This window comes from Juglans microcarpa x Juglans regia, chromosome 1S (genome assembly GCF_004785595.1).
Source record: "Juglans microcarpa x Juglans regia isolate MS1-56 chromosome 1S, Jm3101_v1.0, whole genome shotgun sequence".
Classification (NCBI taxonomy): Eukaryota; Viridiplantae; Streptophyta; class Magnoliopsida; order Fagales; family Juglandaceae; genus Juglans; species Juglans microcarpa x Juglans regia.
In genome coordinates, this window is record NC_054595.1 from 23,892,734 (window position 1) to 23,916,948 (window position 24,215).

The 24,215-nt window shown below is 34.5% G+C and overlaps 2 protein-coding genes and 1 pseudogene across 3 annotated transcripts; 2 read left to right on the top strand and 1 right to left on the bottom strand.

Annotated features, from left to right (window-relative positions):
* The first annotated feature begins 4,436 nt into the window (after window positions 1–4,436).
* On the top strand, window positions 4,437–7,390 carry LOC121247119 (NADH dehydrogenase [ubiquinone] 1 alpha subcomplex subunit 13-A). The gene is made up of 3 exons (XM_041145461.1): window positions 4,437–4,882; window positions 6,893–6,964; window positions 7,051–7,390. The coding sequence occupies exons 1-3, from the start codon at window positions 4,668–4,670 to the stop codon at window positions 7,193–7,195; spliced, it is 432 nt and encodes a 143-aa protein (XP_041001395.1). The 5' UTR covers window positions 4,437–4,667; the 3' UTR covers window positions 7,196–7,390.
* A 1,011-nt stretch (window positions 7,391–8,401) lies between these two features.
* On the bottom strand, window positions 8,402–13,152 carry LOC121247520. Of its 2 annotated transcripts, none has more exons than XR_005937251.1 (4): window positions 12,617–13,152; window positions 10,088–10,192; window positions 9,902–9,958; window positions 8,402–8,929 (listed from the first exon to the last, which is right to left on the bottom strand). XR_005937251.1 is itself a non-coding variant. In XM_041145865.1 (4 exons), exons 1-4 carry the CDS (start codon window positions 11,385–11,387, stop codon window positions 8,600–8,602), a joined length of 537 nt encoding a protein of 178 aa, XP_041001799.1. In that variant the 5' UTR covers window positions 11,388–11,574; the 3' UTR covers window positions 8,402–8,599. The 2 variants fall into 2 exon arrangements, 1 of the variants encoding a protein (XP_041001799.1); XM_041145865.1 differs by lacking the exon at window positions 12,617–13,152 and adding an exon at window positions 11,343–11,574.
* Window positions 13,153–15,698: 2,546 nt separating this feature from the next.
* Window positions 15,699–18,268, top strand: LOC121247095 (annotated as a pseudogene).
* Window positions 18,269–24,215: the final 5,947 nt, after the last annotated feature.

The window sequence follows — 24,215 nt, forward strand, 5'->3', positions numbered from 1 at the left end:
GAGCATAGCTGAGCACAAACGACAAGTTAAAATGATTTTAAATAAAAATTAAAAATAAAATAAAATATTATTTTTTAATATTATTATTATTTTAAAATTTGAAAATTTTAAATTATTTATTATATTTTATAAAAATTTGAAAAATTTATAATAATAAAATGAGATAAATCAATTTTACTATCCAAACGGAGTCTAAATATGATCCAATTATCAATCAAAGGGTTGAAAACCATGACAAGTGACTGGCACTTGAAAATCAAGTCCCCTAGAGTCCTAGACTAGGGCTGCAAGAAATTCGGTCCGGATCGGACCAGACCAAATTATGGACCGATCAGTCTCAGTTTCAAAATATGTGGACCGATGAATTCGGTCTAGTCTCAGAGTCTACAAATTTTAGAGCGGACAGGACCGAATTGGACTAAACCTCTATATATATTTTTTAATAATTTAATATATTATTTTTATAAAGTATGTAAGTTAATGATATAATATTTATCTAATTTATTATTATTTACCATATAAAATATAAAATAATATATGCTATCAATTAATAATAAATCATAAATCATGTGATAATTTATGTCATTATATGTAAATAGTTAATACATCATTCATTCATACATACTCTACTATCTACACTTAATTAAACTAATTATATAATTTTTTTAAATACCTAAGTTACTAGCAAATATGAATAATTTATGTACAATGAAATTATTTGATATTCATTAATATTGACTCGAGCACCCCTCGAGCGAATATTGGAGTTTGTGTCTCGCTCAAATCCACTATCGCGCAAGACTCGAGCGAACTCACGGATTGAGCTTTGCTCAAGCCCACTATCGAGGGCACATTGAGAGAACCTGTGGTTAGAGTTTTGCTTGAGTGCTAGGTCAAGCAATAGTCGATCGAACTCGCTGTTTCTCAAATTTTCAACTCCAAAACCAGTCTCCACCCCAACAATTAATAATTATGCATACTAAATAATAAAGTATAAGTTAGTAAATAGTAACTATCAATATCATAAATATAATTATAGCAAAATATTTTTTTAATGAGTTAGTTAAATAATCTACATTAATAATTCATTTTATTTTAGTTTAGTAATTTCAATAAATTTTTTATTAATTTATTTGAAAAAAATGAAACAAAATAATAAAATAATCAGGCTTTTCGGACTGATCAGACTGGACCAGACCGATGGCTACCGGTTTGGTCCGGTCCCTATAGATGTTTGGTCAGTTCGATCAAGGAAAAATGACAAAAAATTTATCACCGGACTAGACCGATTTACACATTTATCCTAGACCATGACTTGGGAAAGGAAAATCTTTTTTTGTTGTTATATATTAAAAGCCCAAGTCATTTATAGATACGAAATAATTAGAGAAAGTACAATTTCCATCTAATGCATCGTTTAGATAGTGAGATAAGATGAGATAGTTTTAGATAAAAATTAAAAGTTGAATAAAATATTATTAAAATATTATTTTTTAATTTTATTATTGTTTTAGAATTTGAAAAAGTTGAATTGTTTATTATATTTTATGTGAGAATTTAAAAAAGTTATAATAATGAGATGAGATTAGATAAAATTGTTTCTGTATCATTTGGGCCAGTTTATAATTTAAAAAGTTACCAAATGATACTATTTATTTTCAAATAATTATTTACAGGCAACATAGAATCTAATTCATCAAAATATATCAAGGTGCGTGAATTTATAAAACAATTTGTATAATTTTTATACATTTGTTTCTCAAATTTTAACCAAATGATTATAGGCAAATAGATTAAGAGTGGCAATTCATGTTCGTGGATCGTATTCATATTGTATCAAGTTATAATAGATTATATAAATCAATTCAAACACGACTCGTTTAATTAAATGGATTAAATCCTAAAATCATAACACAAACTGTATAAATAACGAGTGACATGACACAAATCGTTTAATCCGTCTAATAATTAACTTTGATTGGGCTAACATAGACATGATCCATTTAACATACTTTAACCCGTTTCATATAAATATAACTTGTATATTTAATTTTTAACTCAATTAATATAATTTCATATATAATACAATAATGACTATATAAGTTATTCACAATTATAACTAGATTTATGATAAAAACATTTTATTATCAATATTCAAATCAATAAATTATAAGAAAATCAATATTTTCATAAAATAAGATTACATATTAACAAATATTAAATAATTTAAGATATTAAACAGTCAAATACTAATATTAATGTTACATATTCTAAAAAATATATATATGACTAAGATTTTGTTTGGTTACATAATTTAGAGGAGATGTTTTAAATAATAATGAAATGAGATGAGATAGTTTGTAAAAAAATATATATTTGGATGGTAAGATAATATTAGATAGTTTTGATTTTTGATAGTTAATAAAGTGGTTGGTCCCACCAATGATTGTATATGATTTAATAATTATTGATTATATAATAATGGATAAATTAATAAAAAATAATATTGATGAGTAATATTAAAATAATGTATAAAAAATTATATTTAAATCCCAAAATGGACGAAATTATGCTATATATCCCAAAAAAAAATTATCTTGTAAAATATATTAGTGACCTGTTTATTTTTCTAAAATATAGGAAATTTGAAATTTGTGTTTCTAATTATAAATTAGAATATAGGAAATTCGGAGCAATGTTATTTGGACTGGGTCCGAAAATGCCGTTCGGTGTTTTAAAAAATGAGAAGGAAAAAAAAAAACAAAAGAATGCCAGAGGAGAACGACCGACATCAGTTTTTCACTGTTTAGACTTTACTTTTTACTGTTCCTATGTCAGATATTCTTTCCCTTGTTGAAAACGTCTGGGAAGGTTGACGATTCTTCATTTTATCTTTTAAAATAGAAAATAATTTATATATAATATTTTTTTATAAAATTGTATATAATAATATTTTGAATTAGAAATATTTTTATAAAATATCTTATAAAAGTAATATTATTTTATAAAAATATAATATTATTAATATTATACAATATGTTGTGTACATATTATTACTCTTGAAAATCTATCATCAAAACTTATTTTTTTATATTATATACTGACTTTTATAAAATAACACACATCAATTTATCTATTTTTTTATATTATTTAAATATTATATTATTTAATATTTTTTATTCATTTCAAATATTTTCTCTAACTACTAATGATATCTTCATATATTTTGATATTTATAATATCTCCACATATACAATATCATATAATTATGTCTTATTTTAAATTAACTAAATTTATAAGCTAAATCAAAATATAAATTAATTCAAAAAATTAAAAGAAATGATTATATAATGAAAATATTCTCAAAATATATTATGAGAATATTCATTCTCAATGATTATATAATGTGAATAAAGAGAGTTGAAAAAATGAGAAACTTAGCAAGAGGAGGGAAGAGGAATTGATTAAAAATGTTTACAATAATAAATAGTGTTCTCTACATCTAGAAGTTTACTGTATCATAATGTAAAAGTATATTTAAAATAGAAGATATAATGGAGAGTATTTTTGAGATAATTTATTTATATTTTAAAGAAAAATATATTATAAACGATCTAAATGCTATGAAATGAAATAAAAGGACGCTTCTACGCCTACCGCTCCCAGCTTCAGCGGGAACTACTGTTAGTTATTTTGGTGTACATTTTTTTGATTTATTTTTTTATATGTATTTTTTAAATATAAATTTTTTTAAAAAAATTACAATATTATTAAAAATAATTTTTTAATCACAAAGTTAAAAAAAAAAAAATGCCAAAAGTAGCTCCCAAACAGAAGTTGAGAGTGGCGGACGGTGGTACTAGTGTTTGGTTACACAAAACTTACTTCCGTACAGCTTTGGATGACGGTATCCAAACCGGAAATATTTATAAAATTTGAAAGAATTTATTTGTATTATACGGATTGTTTGCGAGTTTCGCATATTGATCCATAACTGACTTGTTTATTAATAGTATATTTTCGATCCGTCCGTTTAAAATAAATCCATTTATATTAAACAATCTGCTTATTTCGTTCGTATAGAATTCACCAATGTGTCATATATGGCCATCCTGGGCAGGTATGTGTGACATGTTAGTGACCTTGCACTCTCCCATCGACAATATCGATTGGTTAGATGAGATAGAAATTTTTAAATAATAATGGAATGATTTTTGTAAGAGTGTGAAATAATTTGAATTAAATTTTTTATTAAATTTTAAAAAGTAAAATTAAATAAAAGTTAAAATATTATCAAAATATAATATTTTAATTTTAAAAAATCAAATTGTTATTAATTTTAAAAAATTGTAAGGAGGAAATAAAAATATATGAAAAATGAAATTACAAAATATTTGTATTTAAATAGTATTTAAATATTAAAATCAGATGAGACGATAGCAAGTGCCTATCCAAACGGACCTACTCTCGTCCGCAGACAGCCAGAGTCCAGACTCCCCACCGCTGCCACACAGGAATTTGCTCGCGGCGTTTTAGATTTCCTCCGAGGCCTCTTTCTCCAATTTCTACCCACCGTAACCCACGCAGCTCCTCAGGACTCCCGTGTTTCCGTTCTACCATATTCCCAGAGAGAGAGAGAGAGAGAGAGAGAGAGAGAGAGACCAAAGATGACGGAGGCAGTGATAAGGAATAAGCCAGGGATGGCGAGCGTGAAGGACATGCCAATCCTCCAAGACGGGCCTCCCCCGGGTGGGTTCCCGCCGGTCCGATACGCTCGTAGAATTCCCAACAAGGGCCCCAGCGCCGTGGCCATCTTCCTCGCCACGTTCGGCGCTTTCTCCTGGGGCATGTACCAGGTCGGCAAGGGCAACAAGATCCGAAGGTCAGCATTTCTCAACTATTATCCTCAGTCTCTTCACTGTCATGACCATTGAAACTAGATATGATTGCTGAGGTCACACCTTAGAGTACCCATTATGTGTGTCCAGATGGTTCCTATAGAATTACGGAATTTCAACATTTTTGGTAGTTTTAGGGTTTTGATTGAAAAAAATTAAAGATTTGAGCGTTTGATTGGTTACCAACCCTAAAGTCTGAGGGGCTTATGTAAGTTCCTCAAAATGAAACATCATATGTTGCAATTCCAACAGAAGCTCCCTAATGAAGAACCCTATGGGAAAGTCCTTATCACAATTATCCGCTATTAATAAACGGCCATATGTTATGATGCATCTGAGGGTCCACTTAGGCTTTAGTTTCAGTAAATCTCCTTGTCTTGCACAAGGGAAAACAAGTGAAGTTCCTCGTAATTTTTTTTTTTTTTTTATCGGTGAACAATTTTTTTTTTTTTTTTTGGTAAGTTCGGTAAACCAGATTTGATTGATCAAAAGAATAGGCAAAAGCCCAAGTGTACGGGACATATACAAGAGCAACGCCTATGCGTGCTTAATTGCTCCATGTATATGTGTGGTGTAATCGATACTTGCAAGAACGTAATCTGAGAACATTGGTGCACTCAATGTCATGATTAGGAGGGAAAATCAGGTCTCATCAAGTGGTAATCTCAGTTACGTGGGTTGATAACGATCCAGTGATTCTCCAATTCTTTCAAGTTTGAGTGACTCATGTTGTGTGAATTAATTTTGTTGATGGTAATGGCATGAATGTTCATGACTTCCTTGTATCCCTAGTCTAAAAACTATAGGTATTGCTCCTGTATACGCTCCGTCTACTTGACTATGCCTATTTTCTATATTCAATAAAATTATTATTTACTGATAAAAAGATTTCCGTTGATGGTAATAATTTATCTACACTTTTTTATCGGTAAACAAAATTGTATTGATCATAAAAATAGACAAAGGCCCAAGTATACGGAAAATATACAGAGCATCGCCTAGCATGCTAGTTTAGTGAATTTTAAATCTACACTTACTATTATTGAATTTTTGTGGAACCAGAGTGGTCATCGTAGTGTTAAAACAATGTCATTGGAACTCCCTGTAAAGTCAACGTTATGACTTTGTGATTTTTTTTTATAAGCAAACCAGAATTTTATTTGTGGGAGCAATAGGAGTAGTCCACGTACACAAGACATATACAAGAGACTTACCTAAGCATGATTAACAACTGGTAAAAGGAAGTAATGGATACACTCGGTTCAATGAAATCTATCACAATTGACTAGTGGAATAAAGTGTTGAAGAGAAAATTCTAAGCTTGTCTGTTGTATGCTTGCGATCTTTAAAGCTTCTTTCGTTCCTTTTCCTCCAAAGACACCACCATTGGCTGTGGGGGCCACTTCCATATTGACTTTTGTGATTTGTTCCAAGAATTCTAATTCAACCCTATCTCTTAAATAGAAGGAAGCATATGAAACTCTATATTAACAAGTTATAAACAAGTAATTATTGTTATGCGTATTCGATGCCCCAATTGTGGGGTCTGCTGCTATTGTATTGCAATAACTAAGTGAAGATTTGGATTGGATGATCATGTTTCCCTGATATTTGTTTTGCCTCTAACTTTTACTTGTGGGGAGTAACAAGCATGTACATTCTTATTGGCTATACATGGAGTTCTAGAGTTTCAACTGATTTTAGGGCATAAGACACATAAAGGAAGGCAAGATGATTTAGGGGATGCTTGAGAAATGAGATCATATGAGAATTTTGTGAATAGTAGTAAGATGGTTTGTGAATAGCAGTGAGATAGTTTGAGTTAAGTATTTTTTGGGTTTTTGAAAAAAGAGAGAGAAAAAGTTGAATAAAAAATATTATGAAGTTAAAATATTGTTAGAATATAATTTTTAAATGTTATTTTTATTTTGAGATTTGAAAATGAAATTTCCTTGAAAACGGTGTTATATTCTTAAAATATATGCCTCTTGTAGGGCACTTAAGGAAGAAAAATATGCTTCCCGGAGAGCAATATTGCCTGTTCTTCAAGCTGAGGAAGACGAAAGGTAATCAAGGAACATCACCCATGACATCTATGTTACACCCCCCAAATTTCAGGATACTAATTCTGTCTGTTGTCTGCCATCTGTAGATTTGTCAAAGAGTGGAAGAAGTATCTTGAGTATGAGGCTGAAGTGATGAAGGACGTGCCTGGTTGGAAAGTTGGTGAAAATGTCTACAACTCTGGGAAATGGGTGCCTCCAGCGACTGGTGAACTCCGACCTGATGTCTGGTGATACTCTTCCAACTGCAGTTATTTTTGTGGTTGATGTTAATCATCGAGACTGGATTGTTTTCTCTTCAAGCAAGTTTCTTTTGTTGCTCAGAGCCCTATCGTGTGAAAATAAAAATATATTTGAAACTTTTTTATTTGTTTACCTGCCTTGCAAACTCTAACAGTTTATGTTTAATAATTATCCCATGTTCGCCTACCCTTTATCTTTGCAATAAAATTAGGACCGGAAGGTATAATAGGGTAGTTTCATCATACCATGGCATTAACGTTGAAAATAGTTGTCACATATTCTTCGGTATTGGAGTGGTGGCAATGAGAGTGAACAAGTAATATGCTGGGTAAAGCTAATTGGTGTGAATGGTGTGATATAATTTCGTTGTTGTATTCAAGTGGCAAGGGATGCTGAAATTAGTTCAGTGGTAAAGCTGGAATGTAAATTTTCATCGACCCTGTTAAGTAAACCAGAGTTTTGTCTCTCATGTAATGGATCATCACGGTGAAACTGGGGGTGGCACTGTGACGATGGAAAAACTCTAATTTTGGTGGATGTAAAGATGGAACTCTAGTCATAGTCAATGGAGGTTTGCCTGTAGTGTTAATCACCGAGTTTGGCAGTGATGGGAGCCGCAAGGAGGCCTAAGCTAGCAGCAGCTGCATGATTGCGTTATGGGTTGAGGTACAAAACCATCAAGATCAGTTCAATCAATGTTTAGAAGTTTAGAATAACCTCCACAGAAATCAGATGGATTCTATCCTCAATGCCACCACCTAATCCAAATTTGACTACTTTTGGAACAAAGGATGTATTCGACTACTCTCGGAATGAAGGACGTTTAGATCAGTTCAATCAATGTGCACACCGAATTCACGTTGTACACAGGATGAGACCAACTTGAGACGTGTGACGATTTCAATGCACGCCCTGAATTGGATTAATATACCATGCTAGATCAAGTTAGGCTACGTTTGGATGTTGAGTTGAGTTAATAATAATATTTTGTGAATCCTATTGAGATGAATTTAATTTTTTTTAGGTTGAGATGGATTTAACTTTTTAGATTGAAATATATGAAGTAAGTAGAGATGAGTTTAATTTTTTTATGGGAAGTTGAAAAAGTAGTGAGTCTTATTACTAATTGTTTTGAGATGAGTTGAGTTTGGTTCAACAACCAAACATAATCTTAATGTACAATTTGGCAACCACAACTTGGAAGAATAAAAGAGGGAGAAATGTGATATTGAACATACCTAAAAAAGCTGTAACCAGCCATAACTGGGTCACTAGAGACACATTTACATTTTGGAATAATTTATTAGCTCTGCCAAACATACATAATATTCCCCAACTCAGATAACCGGCAAGCCCTAAAGGTTAATTTACAAGTAAAAAAAAAAAAAAAAAAAACTACACAAGTCCAGATAGTGGCCCAGTACCACCTTCCCTATCAGCATCGGGGATGCTGGAGTAAGAATAAAGGCAGTTTGATAATTCCCAGCTCCAGTCCTGCTTCCTAGACACAGACATTCGAGGCCATCGGTTTATCCTCACATAGTGTTCCCTGATTTTGTCTTCGCCAACAATGCTAGTGACAGTCAAGTAGCAGCACTCATGACCACCCCATACCTTATCATCAGGATCTGCGCTTTGGCTCCCGTCTGGGTGGAAGTAGCGGCGCATCGGAAGGCCAGTGCCCTTCCAATAAGGATCAAGATTTCGCCAATATTCAGGTGCCCCCTGAGGGAAACGATGGTATTTTTCAGATTAATTGATCAATTAGGCTAATCCAAAACAATGGCAACTGGACTCATATAACCATAGAAGCACAACTCACAGGGTGACAAACATCACATACGAGCCAGAGATACCAAAGTTTGAGAATTAGTGGGGGGAATATCAAATGAAACCAATATAGTAACCCTAAAATTGGTACTAACTATGGGACAAGGAGAAATTAAATTCACAAAAAGCTTACTCAACAGAGTTTGATCTAACTATTTTTTTTTTTTGGATGTTGGGGAATCTCTCCAAGGCAGGGCCCTTCGGACCCACCCCTACAAAATAAACCCCGATTCTGTGCACCGCACCCTCGGAAGTTTCCCTACACAGAATTGGTTAAATCGCTGGCTTTTCACCAGGAGGTGTGACTCCAAAGGGTTGTTTGCGCCCATGAGGTGTTGAAGCTTGGACCTTGAAGGGAGTGATACCCAAAGACCAAGGCCTTTACTGCTTGGGCCAACCCCTTGAGGTTTTGATCTAACTAATTAAAGAGTCAAAGGAGGTAACAAGCACCGAAAAAAAAAAAAAAAAAGAGTTCTCTGGCCTTGCAAAATCATTTGAGAGTAGTCATAATTAATAGAATATGAGTCTAATCCATGCAAATGTTTTGATATGAAATTCTTGTTTATGCTACAGGGAAAACATTAAAAATTCTTTACTTCTTACTTCATGGCATACCCAATACATTCACAAAAGTTGCATTATTAAAATGGTTACCCGGAAAACCATACTTTGATCTATGCACCTAGCAGAACTTTGTATTATTGACATGTTAAATTTTGTTTACCCAAAAAAACAAAAAACAGACACACACACACACACACAAGGACATGTTATGGTCAGTTTCAGCACATAAATCAACACCACAGCATACCCTTCATTAAAAGGTACTGTGTCAATGGCCAGGACCTAATTCGAAAAATCACATACCTTGTTAAAATGAAACTCCCAAACATGATCACACAAATCATCCTTCCTGATACGGTTCTGACAACAAAGGAACAGTCATTCACAAAACACCCCTTAAATAAAATAAAAAATCGGGGATGAGAAATGTGCATTTGTTTTTGTGTGCTTGTGTCAGAGAGAGAGAGAGAGAGAGAGAGAGAGAGTTACACGCTTGCCATCCCTGACAGCTAATGAATAAGCGGTCAGTTTGGATAATCCCCGGATTTGTGACAGGCGAGGTATGTGTGCTTTCCCAACCCACAGTTCCTCCAACTGAAAAAAGATAAAAAGATAAAAGATAAAGCGTAGTTTAGTCTTCCTTACCACGCGAAGTTTCATCACTATGGAAATGAACTTAAGTTGCTTCACTGAAAAATTTACCATTACGAACAATATATTTTGCGTGTGTGCTCGCAGCTAAACTCTCAACAAAAAGCAAATAAACCACAATTTGTACCCCAAAAAAATATTGTATGGTAGAATAGATAATAAGCAGCAAAATGTCACTGTAGAAACCAGTTGGTTCAAACTGACGAGTTGAAGTTTTGCAGACTCATGCCTTGATCAGTTGGCTACACTTCCCAATCATTTCTATTTAGTATGAAGTATACCATTGGAATTGCCAGGTATACATGTCGATAAGTAGCAATAGATGAGAGAATTAGAGAATCTAAGCTCAGCACGATGCTACAGTGATCCTAAAAAGCTAAAATATGGTGCCACCTAGCTCATAAGTAATGATCCTTGGCAGTTATAGCTAGGAAGAAGTCACCCCTTGAGAAAAGTTTTGCAGATTCTTGGGAGGTTGCAGGTAAGTGTTTTTTTAAAAGAGGTGGGATCAAATTGCCCGAAGTCAATGTTTTGGGAGGTTGGACAATCTTGGGAGCATAGAGGGCTACCTTCCTAGGTGTGTACCTTACTAGGTGTATTCCTAAAAAGCTACAATATGGTGCCACCTAGCTCATAAGTAATGATCCTTGGCAGTAATAGCTAGGAAGAAATCCCCCTGAAGCAGAGTTTTGCAGATACTTGGGAGGTTGCGGGTAAGTGTTTTTTACGAAGAGACAGGATCAAATTGCCTGAAGTCAATGTTCTGTGAGGTTGGAGGATCTTGGTAGCATGGACAACTACCTTGCTAGGTGTGTGTACCTAACACACTGAGCTGAAATAGAAAAAAAAAGAAAAAGAAAAAGAAGAAGCTGCTGCAAGCGGTTATTCGCACGGTAAGTGAGTGGGTTGGAATTAAAACGGATAGTAGTAGGTCTAAAACTTTCCTGGACAAAAAATAAGGCTGAGAACTACATCATGCATCATTCAAACTTCAAACTCATTTTCTACAGCATCTTATGGATGTGAAAATGAAACTACTTCCTTAACAGGCAGACATGTTCTTATGGGTGTGATCCGACTCTTAATTTTGTACCTTCAAGTATAGGGAAACTGAATAAGAATCCAACATGACCATCATTCTTCCTATCCTCTACACTTCTGAGGGTACTGCAGTCCTTCTGGATATCTCATTGGTGGGAAAAAAGGATCTTTACTTACAGAGTACACATCCAAGCATAGGATTGTGCAGCCTCAATCCTATTCCAAGATTTCACCATTGTAGAGCGACTTGGATGATTACCATTCGCATCACCTCAACTTTCCCATAATTGCTTACCCCCGTCTTGAAAAATGATAGCATGGGAAAAAAATTCTCCAAAGAAACTTCTATATATAATGTAACTATGGAGGGTAGTGTCCACCCATCAAGCATTGTGGTTCCTGTTTAATGTAGACATATAACAATACAGTTCACACCTCAGTCTGTATCCATTTACTACTATTTATTCTACATTGTTCACAAATACGTTTCTAGTCAGTTGCAGCTTAAATTGTATGGTATAGGAGTAGCTGTCAACCAAGTTAGACAAGGCAGGGCAAAGGAGTCTGTAGCACCCTGCAGTGCGAGCCAATTAAACGGGCCTTGTGCCAAAATCTGATTGCCAATCCGAAGCTTGATATGCTAAAAAGTGCAATTTTTTTTTTAATAAGCTAGATAAGTTTTATTAGCGACCATAATTTGTAAAAGAGGGTACACGGGAGTATACATTAAAAGTTCCTATTTTGAGAAGGAAAAAGGAGCCAGAAAAATCCTAGAAACTTAAGACTAGAAAGACAGAGTGACTGACATCCAATGGTACAGTGCTTTAAAAAAACGCAATAGCCCTTGTGCTGTATTCGAAGCTCCGTTCCTTTCATTCCATATGCACCACATCAAAAAGAATATTGGATCATTTTTTCACGGGGTCTCACTACGATGGTTACCAACCTACCCCTTCCGGCAAGCTAACAACTTACCATGATGTGCTAGCTATTACTCTCACTACAAACACAGAGTTGAAAATGTTATCAAAAACTCATTTTCTAGGGTTAAAGTCCCAATTGTACAGGAAAAAAAAAAACGCCTTCATAAATAAACCAACTCTACAAAAGAACCTCTACCCAATCCCAAGTTCTAACAAACCGAAGTTACCCCCAAAAAATGGATCTCATTGTCTATTCCAACTTCCCAGTTGGGCACAGAGCCGAACACATTAATAACACAAACAAAGGAATCATGACCCAACTCCCAAATTGTACCGAAAAAACAAAAAAAAAGCACCAAAACCCAAGCTTGAACCGAGAAAATTTTAAAGGGCACTGACTGACCTTGGGGCCCCATATGCGATCACTGGAAGCGACCCGTGCCAACCACGGGAGACGAGAAGAGACAGTGCCACGCTGCGTGCGTCGAGGTTACTCAGTATCATCGACATCATGTCCGTACCGAACACCTCGAGTGGGTCCCTTCGCAGAACCCCTTCTTCTTCTCTCTTCTTTTCTTCAACATCTTTGACAATTACTCTCTTTCGCTTCCTCCTCTTTCTCTTCTTCCTATGACTTTCCATTTCCTCCCACACGATGTCGTAATTCTGAGGGGATTCCGGTGCGTTCCTTTGCTTCTCCCGCAGTTCGGTCTGTGCCATCGAAGAGAAAATGTCAGAGAGGAAGGGGGGTGGGGAGGGAGCGAGGGAGAGATAGCGAGAGAGGAAATGAGGAAATCAAAGTGTTTCCGTCGGTGTCGTGCCAAAGAGGAGAAGAAGAGGAGTGACCATATGCGATGTACCATGAATCAGGAGAGTGGGGTGAGAATTCGGGCAGCTTTTGGATTCCATGTCCATGCACCGTCAACGCTCGCAATTGGATGCTTCCCCCAGGCCCCAATTTAGTTTTGGGAAAATATTTATTGCAGCAGCCGCAGCACACCCTGTGCTGCGTTTAAAAAAAAAAAAAAAAAAATTTATACGTAGAGCGTGCGGAGTATAGCCGCACTCTTTAGTTTTATATTAAAGAAATAATAAATCTCTACATCAGCTTATTGTTAATTGTAACTGTAATACATCTTACATGTAGAACGATTGATGTGTTACGGATCTACTCGGTGATGTGATACAGTGAGCTGCTCAATGTGTAGAGAAAAAAAAAGAATAAATCTTTACATCAGTCTACTGTTGATTGCAGCCGCAACACACCTTATGTGTAGAACTGCTAATATGCTACGGACCTGCTTGGTAATGTAGTACAGTGAGCTGCTCGGTGTATAAAGGAAAAAAAACTAGCGTACAGAAGAAAAAAATAAAAAATAAAAGTCACTTCAGGTGTGCTACGGTTAATGTGCTATCGTAGGCAAAAGTAAAGTTAGTTTTTTAAAAATATTTAACATTTTTTTTTAAATTTTAGACAAAAATAAGTATTATTTATATAAAAGGTGTTGTATAATATAAAATATCATTTATGCGAACGAAAATGCTGCACCAACCATATCAACTTTCTCAATAAGTATGAATAGTACTAAGTATGAATAGAGATAGACGAGTGAGGTAGACAATACACATATTACATATTCAGTATAATTGTTGAAAAGCTCATCTGTATAACTGTATATATCTCTTTCATACTCTGAATTTTACTGGAGATCGACAGAGCCATCATTTAGTGGCAGAGCTTCTCACAAATGATGCTACTCAAGAGGAGTTATTAACTTATAACTAGGTTAATATTAGGTTAATGTGTATGCTGTATATTGCTATACAGAGAAATGCTACAGGGAAACTTTACACAACTCTCTTCTATCTATTTAATATATGATTTATTATTTTTGTTATTTTATCTAAACACATACATATTTGACCATTAAGATAGAAAAATAAAAATAAAAAATTACATATTAATTAAGTGGAGATGTGATGTAAAACTGTCTATAAAAGTAATTTTCTTATTGTATCATGTTGTGGCGTTCTTTAGTGAAGAATAATAACAGCGCTCAGATGCGATTCTATTTCCCATAATTCTAAGCGGAATAATTTCTTAAATAATAATTTTAGTATTTTTTTGGTAATTTACACTGACATCATATGATATAAGATGCTGCTAGTTTGGTCAAAACTTATAAAACAGTATTTCCGAATTTTTTGAGGAAGTGAGTGGCAGAGGATTAAGGAAGCGCGGAATTGAGGTCTCGTTTGTTTTCAGAAAATATCTCATCTAATCATTACAATTTTCTCAACTTTCAATACAAAATAAAATAAACAATTCAATTTTTTCAAATCTTAAAATAAAAATAATATTAAAAAATATATTCTAACAATACTTTATTCAATTTTTTAACTTTAATCTCAACTTATTTCATCTCATTTCTGAAAACAAACAAGTCCCAACTAGATTATCAGTAGATCATGCATGATCTGTTCCATCTAATACAATTGGATCTTGTGATTTATTATTTTTATTATTTTATTTAAACACATATTTACACAATATCAATATGTATATATTTAAATAAGAGTAAAAATAACAAATCATGTATTGATGTGTGGTGTGAAAAATGATAAGTAGAGTTTTTCTTAATAAAATGGAATTCTATCATGGTAGAATTGCATCGTAATTAATTAATTCTCTTCTGCAGTAGATCATGAACGTAAACCTTATAAGAGAGTACTGAAAAATCGCTAGATATAATATATGCCTTGTTAAATAATAAATAAATGAGGTCAATTTATTTATTCATCACAGTAATTAATTTGATCTTCCACCATACATTAAAACAGTGAAAAAAATCAGATCATATGTCGTGTTAATTAAGTAATAAACAAACGAGGACAATTTATTTATTCATTCGACAGTTAATTATCATGTACTGAACAAGATCACCATTATTGGAAAGATGACATGGCATTGTCGTACACAGAAAATAATGGTTATTCTATTTAAAAGTGGGCGTGAGAATAGAAAAATTTTATTTATAATCTTCGAATGGAAATTATATGTACAAATTCTTAATAAAATATAAAACAATATTATTTTAATAAAGATATTATTGTAATTTTAAAAAAAATTTTAAAAATAAAATTAATTAGATCACTTATAATGCAGTCTTTATTTAAGAATTGTACGTAACATTATTCGTGAGAATATATTATTTATATTATTAATATTAATACGATTAGATTTAATTTGTAAGATTTAAATTTATAAATATTTAAATATAATATGAAATTGTGTCATCAACACGGGATTATAAATATAATATTTTCACATAAAAAAATTGAGAAAAATAAATTGAAGGCCGTCCTTACATATCTCTCTGCCTCTTCCCAACTGATTAGCTGGCATTCAAATTAAGCAAACCTTATCGAATTAGCTAGCTAGCCAAACCTTTGGCTTTTCTTCTCCCCGGCCATAATTCGTTTACATGAATCATGATTGTAGTACGTACCATCATTTTCTGTTCTTGATCCTAGCTAGCTAGCTTCGTCGATCATATTGATCCTGATATTTCTCCAATGGCATCGATGAGAGAGTAAAAGCTCATGCAATCAAAAGTACTACCTTGCCTTCTACTCATAATTTGTGATCGCACGGCCTCGCCGGGCATCATCTTCAGGCTGCACAAATGCTAACGGGTGCGCGCTGGGCTAGGCTTATGCGCGCACCAAGCCCTCATGCATTATTAATCTTCGCCCTCGCTCATGTCGTGATGCTATCCTTTACGGCCATGAAATCTTTTGGTGCATCAGACACGGAGATCCTCATGAAGTTCAAGGAGTCGTTAGGGCATGCGAAAGCTTTCGACAACTGGGATCCTAATGTCAGCCCTTGTGAAGGAAACAGGGGACGTTGGGTGGGTGTAATTTGTTTGAATGGGAATGTACGTGGTTTGCAGCTCGAAAACGAGGGATTGATGGGTACGATAGACGTGGATTCTCTTGTTTCTTTGCGTCACTTGAGGACATTGAGCTTCATGAACAATACACTTGCAGGTCCAATGCCTGATATCAAGAAACTCAGTGCATTGAAATCTGTGTATTTGTCGTATAACCATTTCTCTGGAGAGATTCCGGATGATGCCTTTGAGGGTATGAGTTACTTGAAGAAAGTGTTTTTGTCAAATAATGAGTTTACGGGTAGGATTCCTTCATCCCTTCTTGACTTGCCTAGGCTTATGGTGCTGACACTTGATGAAAACAAATTTGAAGGCCAAATACCCAGTTTTGAACAGAAGAATTTGAAGAAGTTTAATGTCTCTAACAATGATTTGGAGGGTCCAATCCCTGTCAGCTTAAGCATGATGGACTCGAATTGTTTTTCAGGTAATTATTGCTTTAGCCATCCATCTCATGTATGCATGCTTGCTAGCTTCCATTTAGAATGAAATTAGCAAAAGTTATAGTGAATATAATTTAAACAATATATACGGAATCTTATTCATATTTTAACGAAAATGTAGGTAACCAATATCTTTGCGGGCCTCCTCTGGAATCATGCAAATACCGCAGTACAAGGCTACCAGTTTCAAGATTTGCCCTTATTGTGGTCCTCGCAGGGCTCCTTATAGCAGTGATTATTGGAGTACTAATTTACTTCATATTCTACATGAAAATGCAACCATCACCATTAATAGAGCGAACATCAACGTCGTTAAAAGACCAAAACAGGTTTAACGTTGCTTCCTATCGACACCAAGATCAAGTACTAGTACAGGAAGAAAGACAGCCAGAGATCAGCAGTAGTAGTACTGGGAATACGAGGAAAGTCGAGCATGCGCCGAAGTTGTCGTTTGTTAGGGATGACAGAGAGAGGTTCGATTTGCATGACTTGCTCAGAGCCTCGGCCGAAATTTTGGGTAGCACAACATATGGATCTTCATACAAGGCAAGGATTATGGGCAGGCAATCCTTGGTGGTAAAGAGGTACAAGCAAATGAACAGTGTGGGAAGGGAAGAGTTTCAAGAGCACATGAGAAGGCTGGGAAACTTGAGTCATCCAAACTTGCTGCCTCTTGTGGCATATTATTATAGGAAAGAGGAGAAGCTGTTAATTTCAGACTTTGTTGAGAACGGTAGCTTAGCTAGTGCACTTCATGGTACGTACGTGTGTGTGTATATATATATATATATACATGTATATATGCTTTTAGCAACTCATCTTTTTTCTTAATTTTTCCCAAGGAACCTGAGCATCAGCTCAACTAGATTCACACATTAATTAAGGATCTAGAGAATTTCCTTATAATATTGTGGTTATTTTCATCGATCGTGCTTAGATTCATGACGTACGTGCATGACATTCTTCTTTTGTTTACCCAGGCAATCATAGTGAAGACAAGCCTGCACTTGACTGGCTGACTCGTTTGAGAATAATCAAAGGCGTAGCCAGGGGTTTGGCTTACCTATATGATGCAATCCCAAGTACCCTAGTCTTGCCCAATGGACATCTGAAATCCTCGAACGTGCTTCTAGACAGATCCTTCAATCCTGTCATGACTGATTATGCTCTAGCCCCAGTGATCAGCCTAGATCTTGCCCAACAAACCATGATAGCTTACAAATCACCTGAATACGCGAAACACGGCCGCATAACAAAGAAGACCGACGTATGGAGCTTTGGGATACTAATCCTGGAGATTTTAACGGGAAAATTTCCAGAGAACTATCTCATGCAAGCTCATGATCGTAATGCAGATTTAGCTGGTTGGGTCAACGCAATGATCAAGGAAAAGAAGACGAATGGAGTGTTTGATTCAGACATGGGGGGAGTGAAGAACAGTAAGAGTGAACTTCTAAAGCTTTTGAAGATTGGATTGAGTTGTTGCGAGGAGGATGAGGAGAGAAGGTTGGATATGAAGGAGGCTGTGGAGAGGATTGAACAGTTGGAGGAGAAAGCGCGGGTAAATATGCTTCAAGTGTTGCCACTAATGGTGGGGATGTATGTATATAGCTTGGGTGTGTAAAACATGGAGAGTAGTCCGATCCTTCCTCTTCAACGTACCGGTCATATTTGTACAGATATATATATATATATATATATATATATATATATATAATATATATATATAGACCTACGAAAGTACATAAATCTTGAAGCCCAGTAGGTGGATATATGTATATGTATATTAGGTAAAAGCAACGTTGTTTGTCTAATTTAATTATACGATTATTTTTAAGAATTAACATTGTTTTTATTAAGAAATTTTTTTTGATTAATAATGTAATGATTTTTGAAAAAAAATTGCTTTTACCTAGTATATGCTTTTTGATAATTAATAATGTAATGATCAACACAAAAATTGCTTATGATGATATTTTAAGCAAGTATTGGGTGGAAAAGCATCTTTCGTATAATAGATGATAGAATACAGACTTACTTCCCCAAAACCACAACTTCGCATAGCATTTCCCACTTTAATTACCAATTCATGCACTTCTTTATAAGTTTGTCACACGTATTTACCAGGCTGCAAAGACATATAACACAATATGAAGATTTAGTTCAAAGTCAATACAAGTTATATATAGAACATCAAAGTCAATCCACATAAAATCAAAGGTACAAACTGTACAGAGATTCATTTACCTTCTCATCTAAAATCTCACGAGACTAAGCATCGGATTATCCATACATCTCTCGATAGTCATGTCGTAACGAGTGCACAAAAAGATTTGAGGAACAATCATTTCTCTAAAATTAAATTCATCACTCTATCCATTTTTCATCATTAAAAACAGTTGTTGTAGTATCTAATGGTAAAGCGGAATAAAAAATAGTAAGTTCTAGGACAATAAACATGCACAGTTAAGCAAGATACTGAAAGAAGCAAAACTGAGAAGTACTATATTTATTCATTAAAATAAAGAACTTTGGACAAAATAATCACAAAAGCTAAATCACATGCACAAAAAATAAAAATAAAAAAGAAACTCATTTTAGCATGGTTGTTAAAAAATCTCTTAAAAATAAAATCTAGCAGCATGATCCGATTCGGATTCTCTAGCTCCAAACTTAACAATTCAAAAATTTATGTATCATTTTTTTTTTAATCTTTCCTTGTATTTTCTTATATTTTCTTGGCAACCAAACTGACAACCTATACCCGTATAAAATAATATGAAAAACAACACAAACGTAAAAGAGAAAAAGGGAGAATGACTAACAAAAACTAGAGTCCTCACAACCGATCTCAGAGTCCTCTTCATCTTCACTTAGAAATACAGTATCGGAAACAAACAAACACCACCAAACAGAATCAGAAAAACAAAATGGACTATCATGGTTTTGTATTTCAGAATATGACTTAGATATTTTAATTTGATTAGAGCATATAAAGCCAAGATACACACCACTTTTCATTGGAGAAAATGGGATGCAGAAAACTATTGTAAGTATTAAGATCTGAATTTAATAGATCACTCACTATTAGAGAGCTAGGTGGTTGGGATTGGTTGGGTTTTGTAAAGTTCCCAAGCAACAGTCATATATTTCCCTTTCCCTTCTTTTTACTAAAGTATTTTTTATTTCCATCATGATTAGGGGTGTAAATTTGAACCGAAAAATCAGTCCGGTTCGGACCGAATCGGACCGATTGGTCTGGTCTAGGACCGGTTCCTATATTATGAAAACCGGCCAGATCCGGTCTAGTTTCGGTTCTGTAGTTTCTGGGACTGGACTGGTTGAAAGAAAAAATATATATATAAATTAATTTTATATATTATACAAAATATTTATATATATATATAAGTTTTATATATAATATATAATTATATATTAAATTTTTATATATAATTATATATCATATATGAAATAATTTCATATTACAATTTATAAATTATAACATAAAATGTTAATATTAAATATGAACATTTGTAATTTATTTGATCATATGTTATTAATATAATTATATATAAGATAATGTTATTATAATTTATAAAATAAAAGTTTAATCTTAAAGATAAAAATTTAATTGATCATATGCTTTAAACATAATATATATATATTAAATTATTACTAACATTTTATCATAAGAAGTAACATTTTATTATATGTTTTTTACATTTTAAAAAAACCGAAAAATCGGACCAGACAGAACCGAAAACCGGTAAAATCGGAGATACCGGTTTAGGTGGGCAATGGGGATGTAATCGGTTTTGAAAAATGTAAAATCGATACATACCGGTTCAGTCCTAGATTTTGTCCAAAATCGGACTGAACTGGACCGGTTACACCCTTAATCATGATTAAACACCCAACTTCATGTTCTCACAATAGAAACAAGACAAGATCCTAGCAATGGTACAAATAAATGAGTATATGAGGTCCAATACAAGATAATATAAAATAATAACATAAAGCTCAAATTGATGAGGCATTGTAAACTCATACCCTAATTTTTTTCTTGCAGCTTTTTAGTGTCAAAATGTTCCCCTCTGTAAATATGTCTAGTGAAGCCATTGATGCCATTGCAAGCTGACCTATGTATTCCTTAAAAAGCTCACTGCCAAAAAGTATCACAAAGATTACAGGATCGATAATTGCTTCACTGCAATATTAGGTAACCTTCAATGAATCTTCAAAGCAAATTTGACAACAATTTTATTCCATTCTACCTACATATAGTATAAGAAGACACAAAACACCATCACTCTCAAAATACATATATTGATAAATTAAGAACAAAAAGCTAATGTCGAGATTCTTGATTTCCCAAAAGTGTCATATGCTTCTCGTTGGGCTGGATCACTCAATACTGGTAAGCTTCACCCAAAACCTGAATCCAAATGAATGAAAGAAATATATACATATAAATATTTCCAATGGTTTGGAATCATATGAGAGTAGACGAAACATGGGAATTAGCACTGTCAGCTATGGAATCATCCATTCCATAGCTGACAGTGCCATCGCCAATACCTTTTTCACCACGTTCAAGCTCCTCCAATAATCTGAAGTTCCTAGGGACTGCATGGAACCTCATTCAGTCAACATTAGTAAAACAGAGAGACCGGAATTGGACTTAAATATTCAAATGCCTACAAATTCAATGTAGGAGTTATGGTTTAAATACAGATTTCATGGTAATGAACTCATTTTCCATATGACAGAAAATTAATCAGAAACTCGAGACTGAAATCTCAAGGCAATTACAGATTCTTTAAACATTATTTATTTATAGTCTTAACTTATTAGATCCCTTAGTGGTTTTGCATTGGGTTCTTAAATGCTGCAGTCTGGAAAAAAACCATGACTATTCTCAAAGCTATACTTTCAGGTGTTACTTATGAAACTGCCTCCCAGGCTTCTGTAGATTTGAATGATACGTATAGGATCCTATTTTGTAAATGTATATGGAAGAGATACAAACTTCATATCAGGGCCAACAAACTTCATATTGTTTGCAATAAAAATAAAAGTACTATAGGATGTACTACAACCATAAAGCAAGGTCGAGATGATGAAGACACAAATTTCGCTTGCATACAACTTCGACCGTATGCATTTAGTCATCCTTTGAACTACCTAGGTAACATATGAAGGAGAAAAAATCTGCAAAAATATCCCAAGAAAGCAAGGCTGGTAATATACACTTAAAACATTATTATTTAGTATCTGACAAAATAAAGGAGAAAACACAAACAATCAAAGTATGAAGCCCAAAACTTTTGGCTCAAGCAAAGCACATAAAAACAATCACCATGTCTGCATAAAATGCATTCTACATCAAAGCAATCCAAACCCTGACCATGTTTATACCAAACCCTAGAATCACAGAAGTATAGTTCCAATTATACAACAACTCATAACTGGATCGAACTACACAAGCATGCCATACGAAATCTGGACTAAATTTTAGCATAAATAAGCCGACCCAAAAGTAGTTTTATGCAAAAATCATTAATTGGCCCAAACAAAACGAAAAGTTGTGATAATAAGGAATTTCTCAATATTTCATCATGCAAGGGAGACAAAGTACACGCATATATAAACAAAATAAAGCAACCTAATGTGACTCATGCGAAAATCCATTGTTACACGCTCAAAATGTCTAAGTCTAATAGGGCTACGTAAGTTAGGGAATTATCTTTATTATTCAAGGGTATTTTCGGTTATGCATGTTTTATTGTTCAGTTGGGTCTAGACTAAGTCAATGGGCTGTTACAGTTCATGGGCATGGTTTGTTAAGTGGGTCACGCATTAGTCCATGTGAAGTGGGTCAGTTATTTCCCTTAGTATTTGTAGTTTGTAAACGCCTATTAAAGGCCAGGGTATTATGAATAAAAAATCGTCAATTTGCATTATCATTTGCCGTGAGCAACATTTGGAGTTTCTGGCTACTCAAATTGCTAGAATTAATCCCAAACCATTCCTGGATCATAACAAGTTGGTATTAGAGCAGCGTTCCTGCGACATGGCTGAAGGAACACGACTGTCACAGTTATCTGAAACAGTAAACAACCTACAAGGGAGTACCGCTGCACTGAAGGAAGAGCAATCTAGGCATGGAATGCTAATAGAGGGCGTGCTGCAGTAGCTCAATAATTTAGCATCAAGTTATGACAGCTTGGTACAAATTACAACTAAACTCAGTTCAGGGGAAGGGACCTCTAACAATGTAAAAGTAAATGCTAATCCTTTGTTTGTTGGACACGGGGGCATCCAAGCTAGATCTCTTCGGTTGGATTTTCCTCACTTCGATGGAAGAGATCCCAGCGAATGGATCTTGAAGGCGCATCAGTTCTTCAATTACTTTGAGGCTCCGGAGGACCACAAGCTGGAAATTGCTTCTTTTCACATGGAAGGGAAGGCGCTGACTTGGTATTATTGGCTGAAAGAGTTAAGTCCAGTGACAAAATGGGATGATTTCTTGGAGGCTCTTCGCACCAGATTCGAGCCTTCGTCATACGAGGATCTAGTGGGTGCATTCACCAAACTGAGGCAAACAGGAAGCGTGGAGGAGTACCAAACAGTTTTTGAAAACCTATCCAACAAAATAAGTGGGGTAAGTGAAGAGTTTCGTATAAGTACTTTTCTAAGTGGATTAAAAGATGAATTGCGGATCATTGTTACCATGTTCAAACCAAATACTCTTGCTGCTGCTTTTGGTTTGGCTCTGCTACAAGAGGAAGAAGTGACCAGAAAGCAGTATTTTTACCGAAACACTCAAGCCCAAAATAACCCTCATGCACCCTCATTCAAGCCCACTCCTTTCAGATTACCTGGACAAAACACCATACCCCGATTACCAGCCCCAAATCCAGTACTTAGACTGCTAGCCCCCAAAACCTGAGACCCAACCCACCATTCCAGAGAAGAAATCCTTACCCCATACAGCGTGTAAGTCCCAACCAAATGCAGGAAATAAGAGATAAATGTTTGTGCTATTGTTGTGATGAAAAGTATCATTAAGGACACAAATGCAGCAGGCCCAAACTATACTTACTGGAATGAATGGAATTTGAAGGGGAAGGAGAAGAAGAATTGGAAGAAGAAGAGACTTTAAACCAGCCTAATGCAGAAGCCATACCTGCGGTCCAGCAAGCTGAATTATTAGGTATATCCTTGCATGCCATTGCAGGAGCACCTTCTCCCAAAACCATGAGGTTAGTTGGGAAAATTGGTACCTGCTCAGTTATTGTTCTCATTGATACTGGTAGTACACATAGTTTTATTGATGTGGATGTAGTAAGGAGGGCTAAACTACTAGTGGAAGAAAGCCACTTGGCAGTCCAAGTCGCCAATGGAGACACCCTTCCTTGCCTTGGTTGCTGTAAGACAGTTCTTTTAAAGATGCAAAGCCGTAACATTTTAGCCAATCTGTTCTTGTTAACCTTGGGAGAATGTGATGTTGTGTTAGAGGTAGATTGGTTAAGGAGTTTGGGTATTATTCAGTGGAACTTTGCTGATTTGAGTATGAGTTTCTTTGTGGAAGGGTGAATTT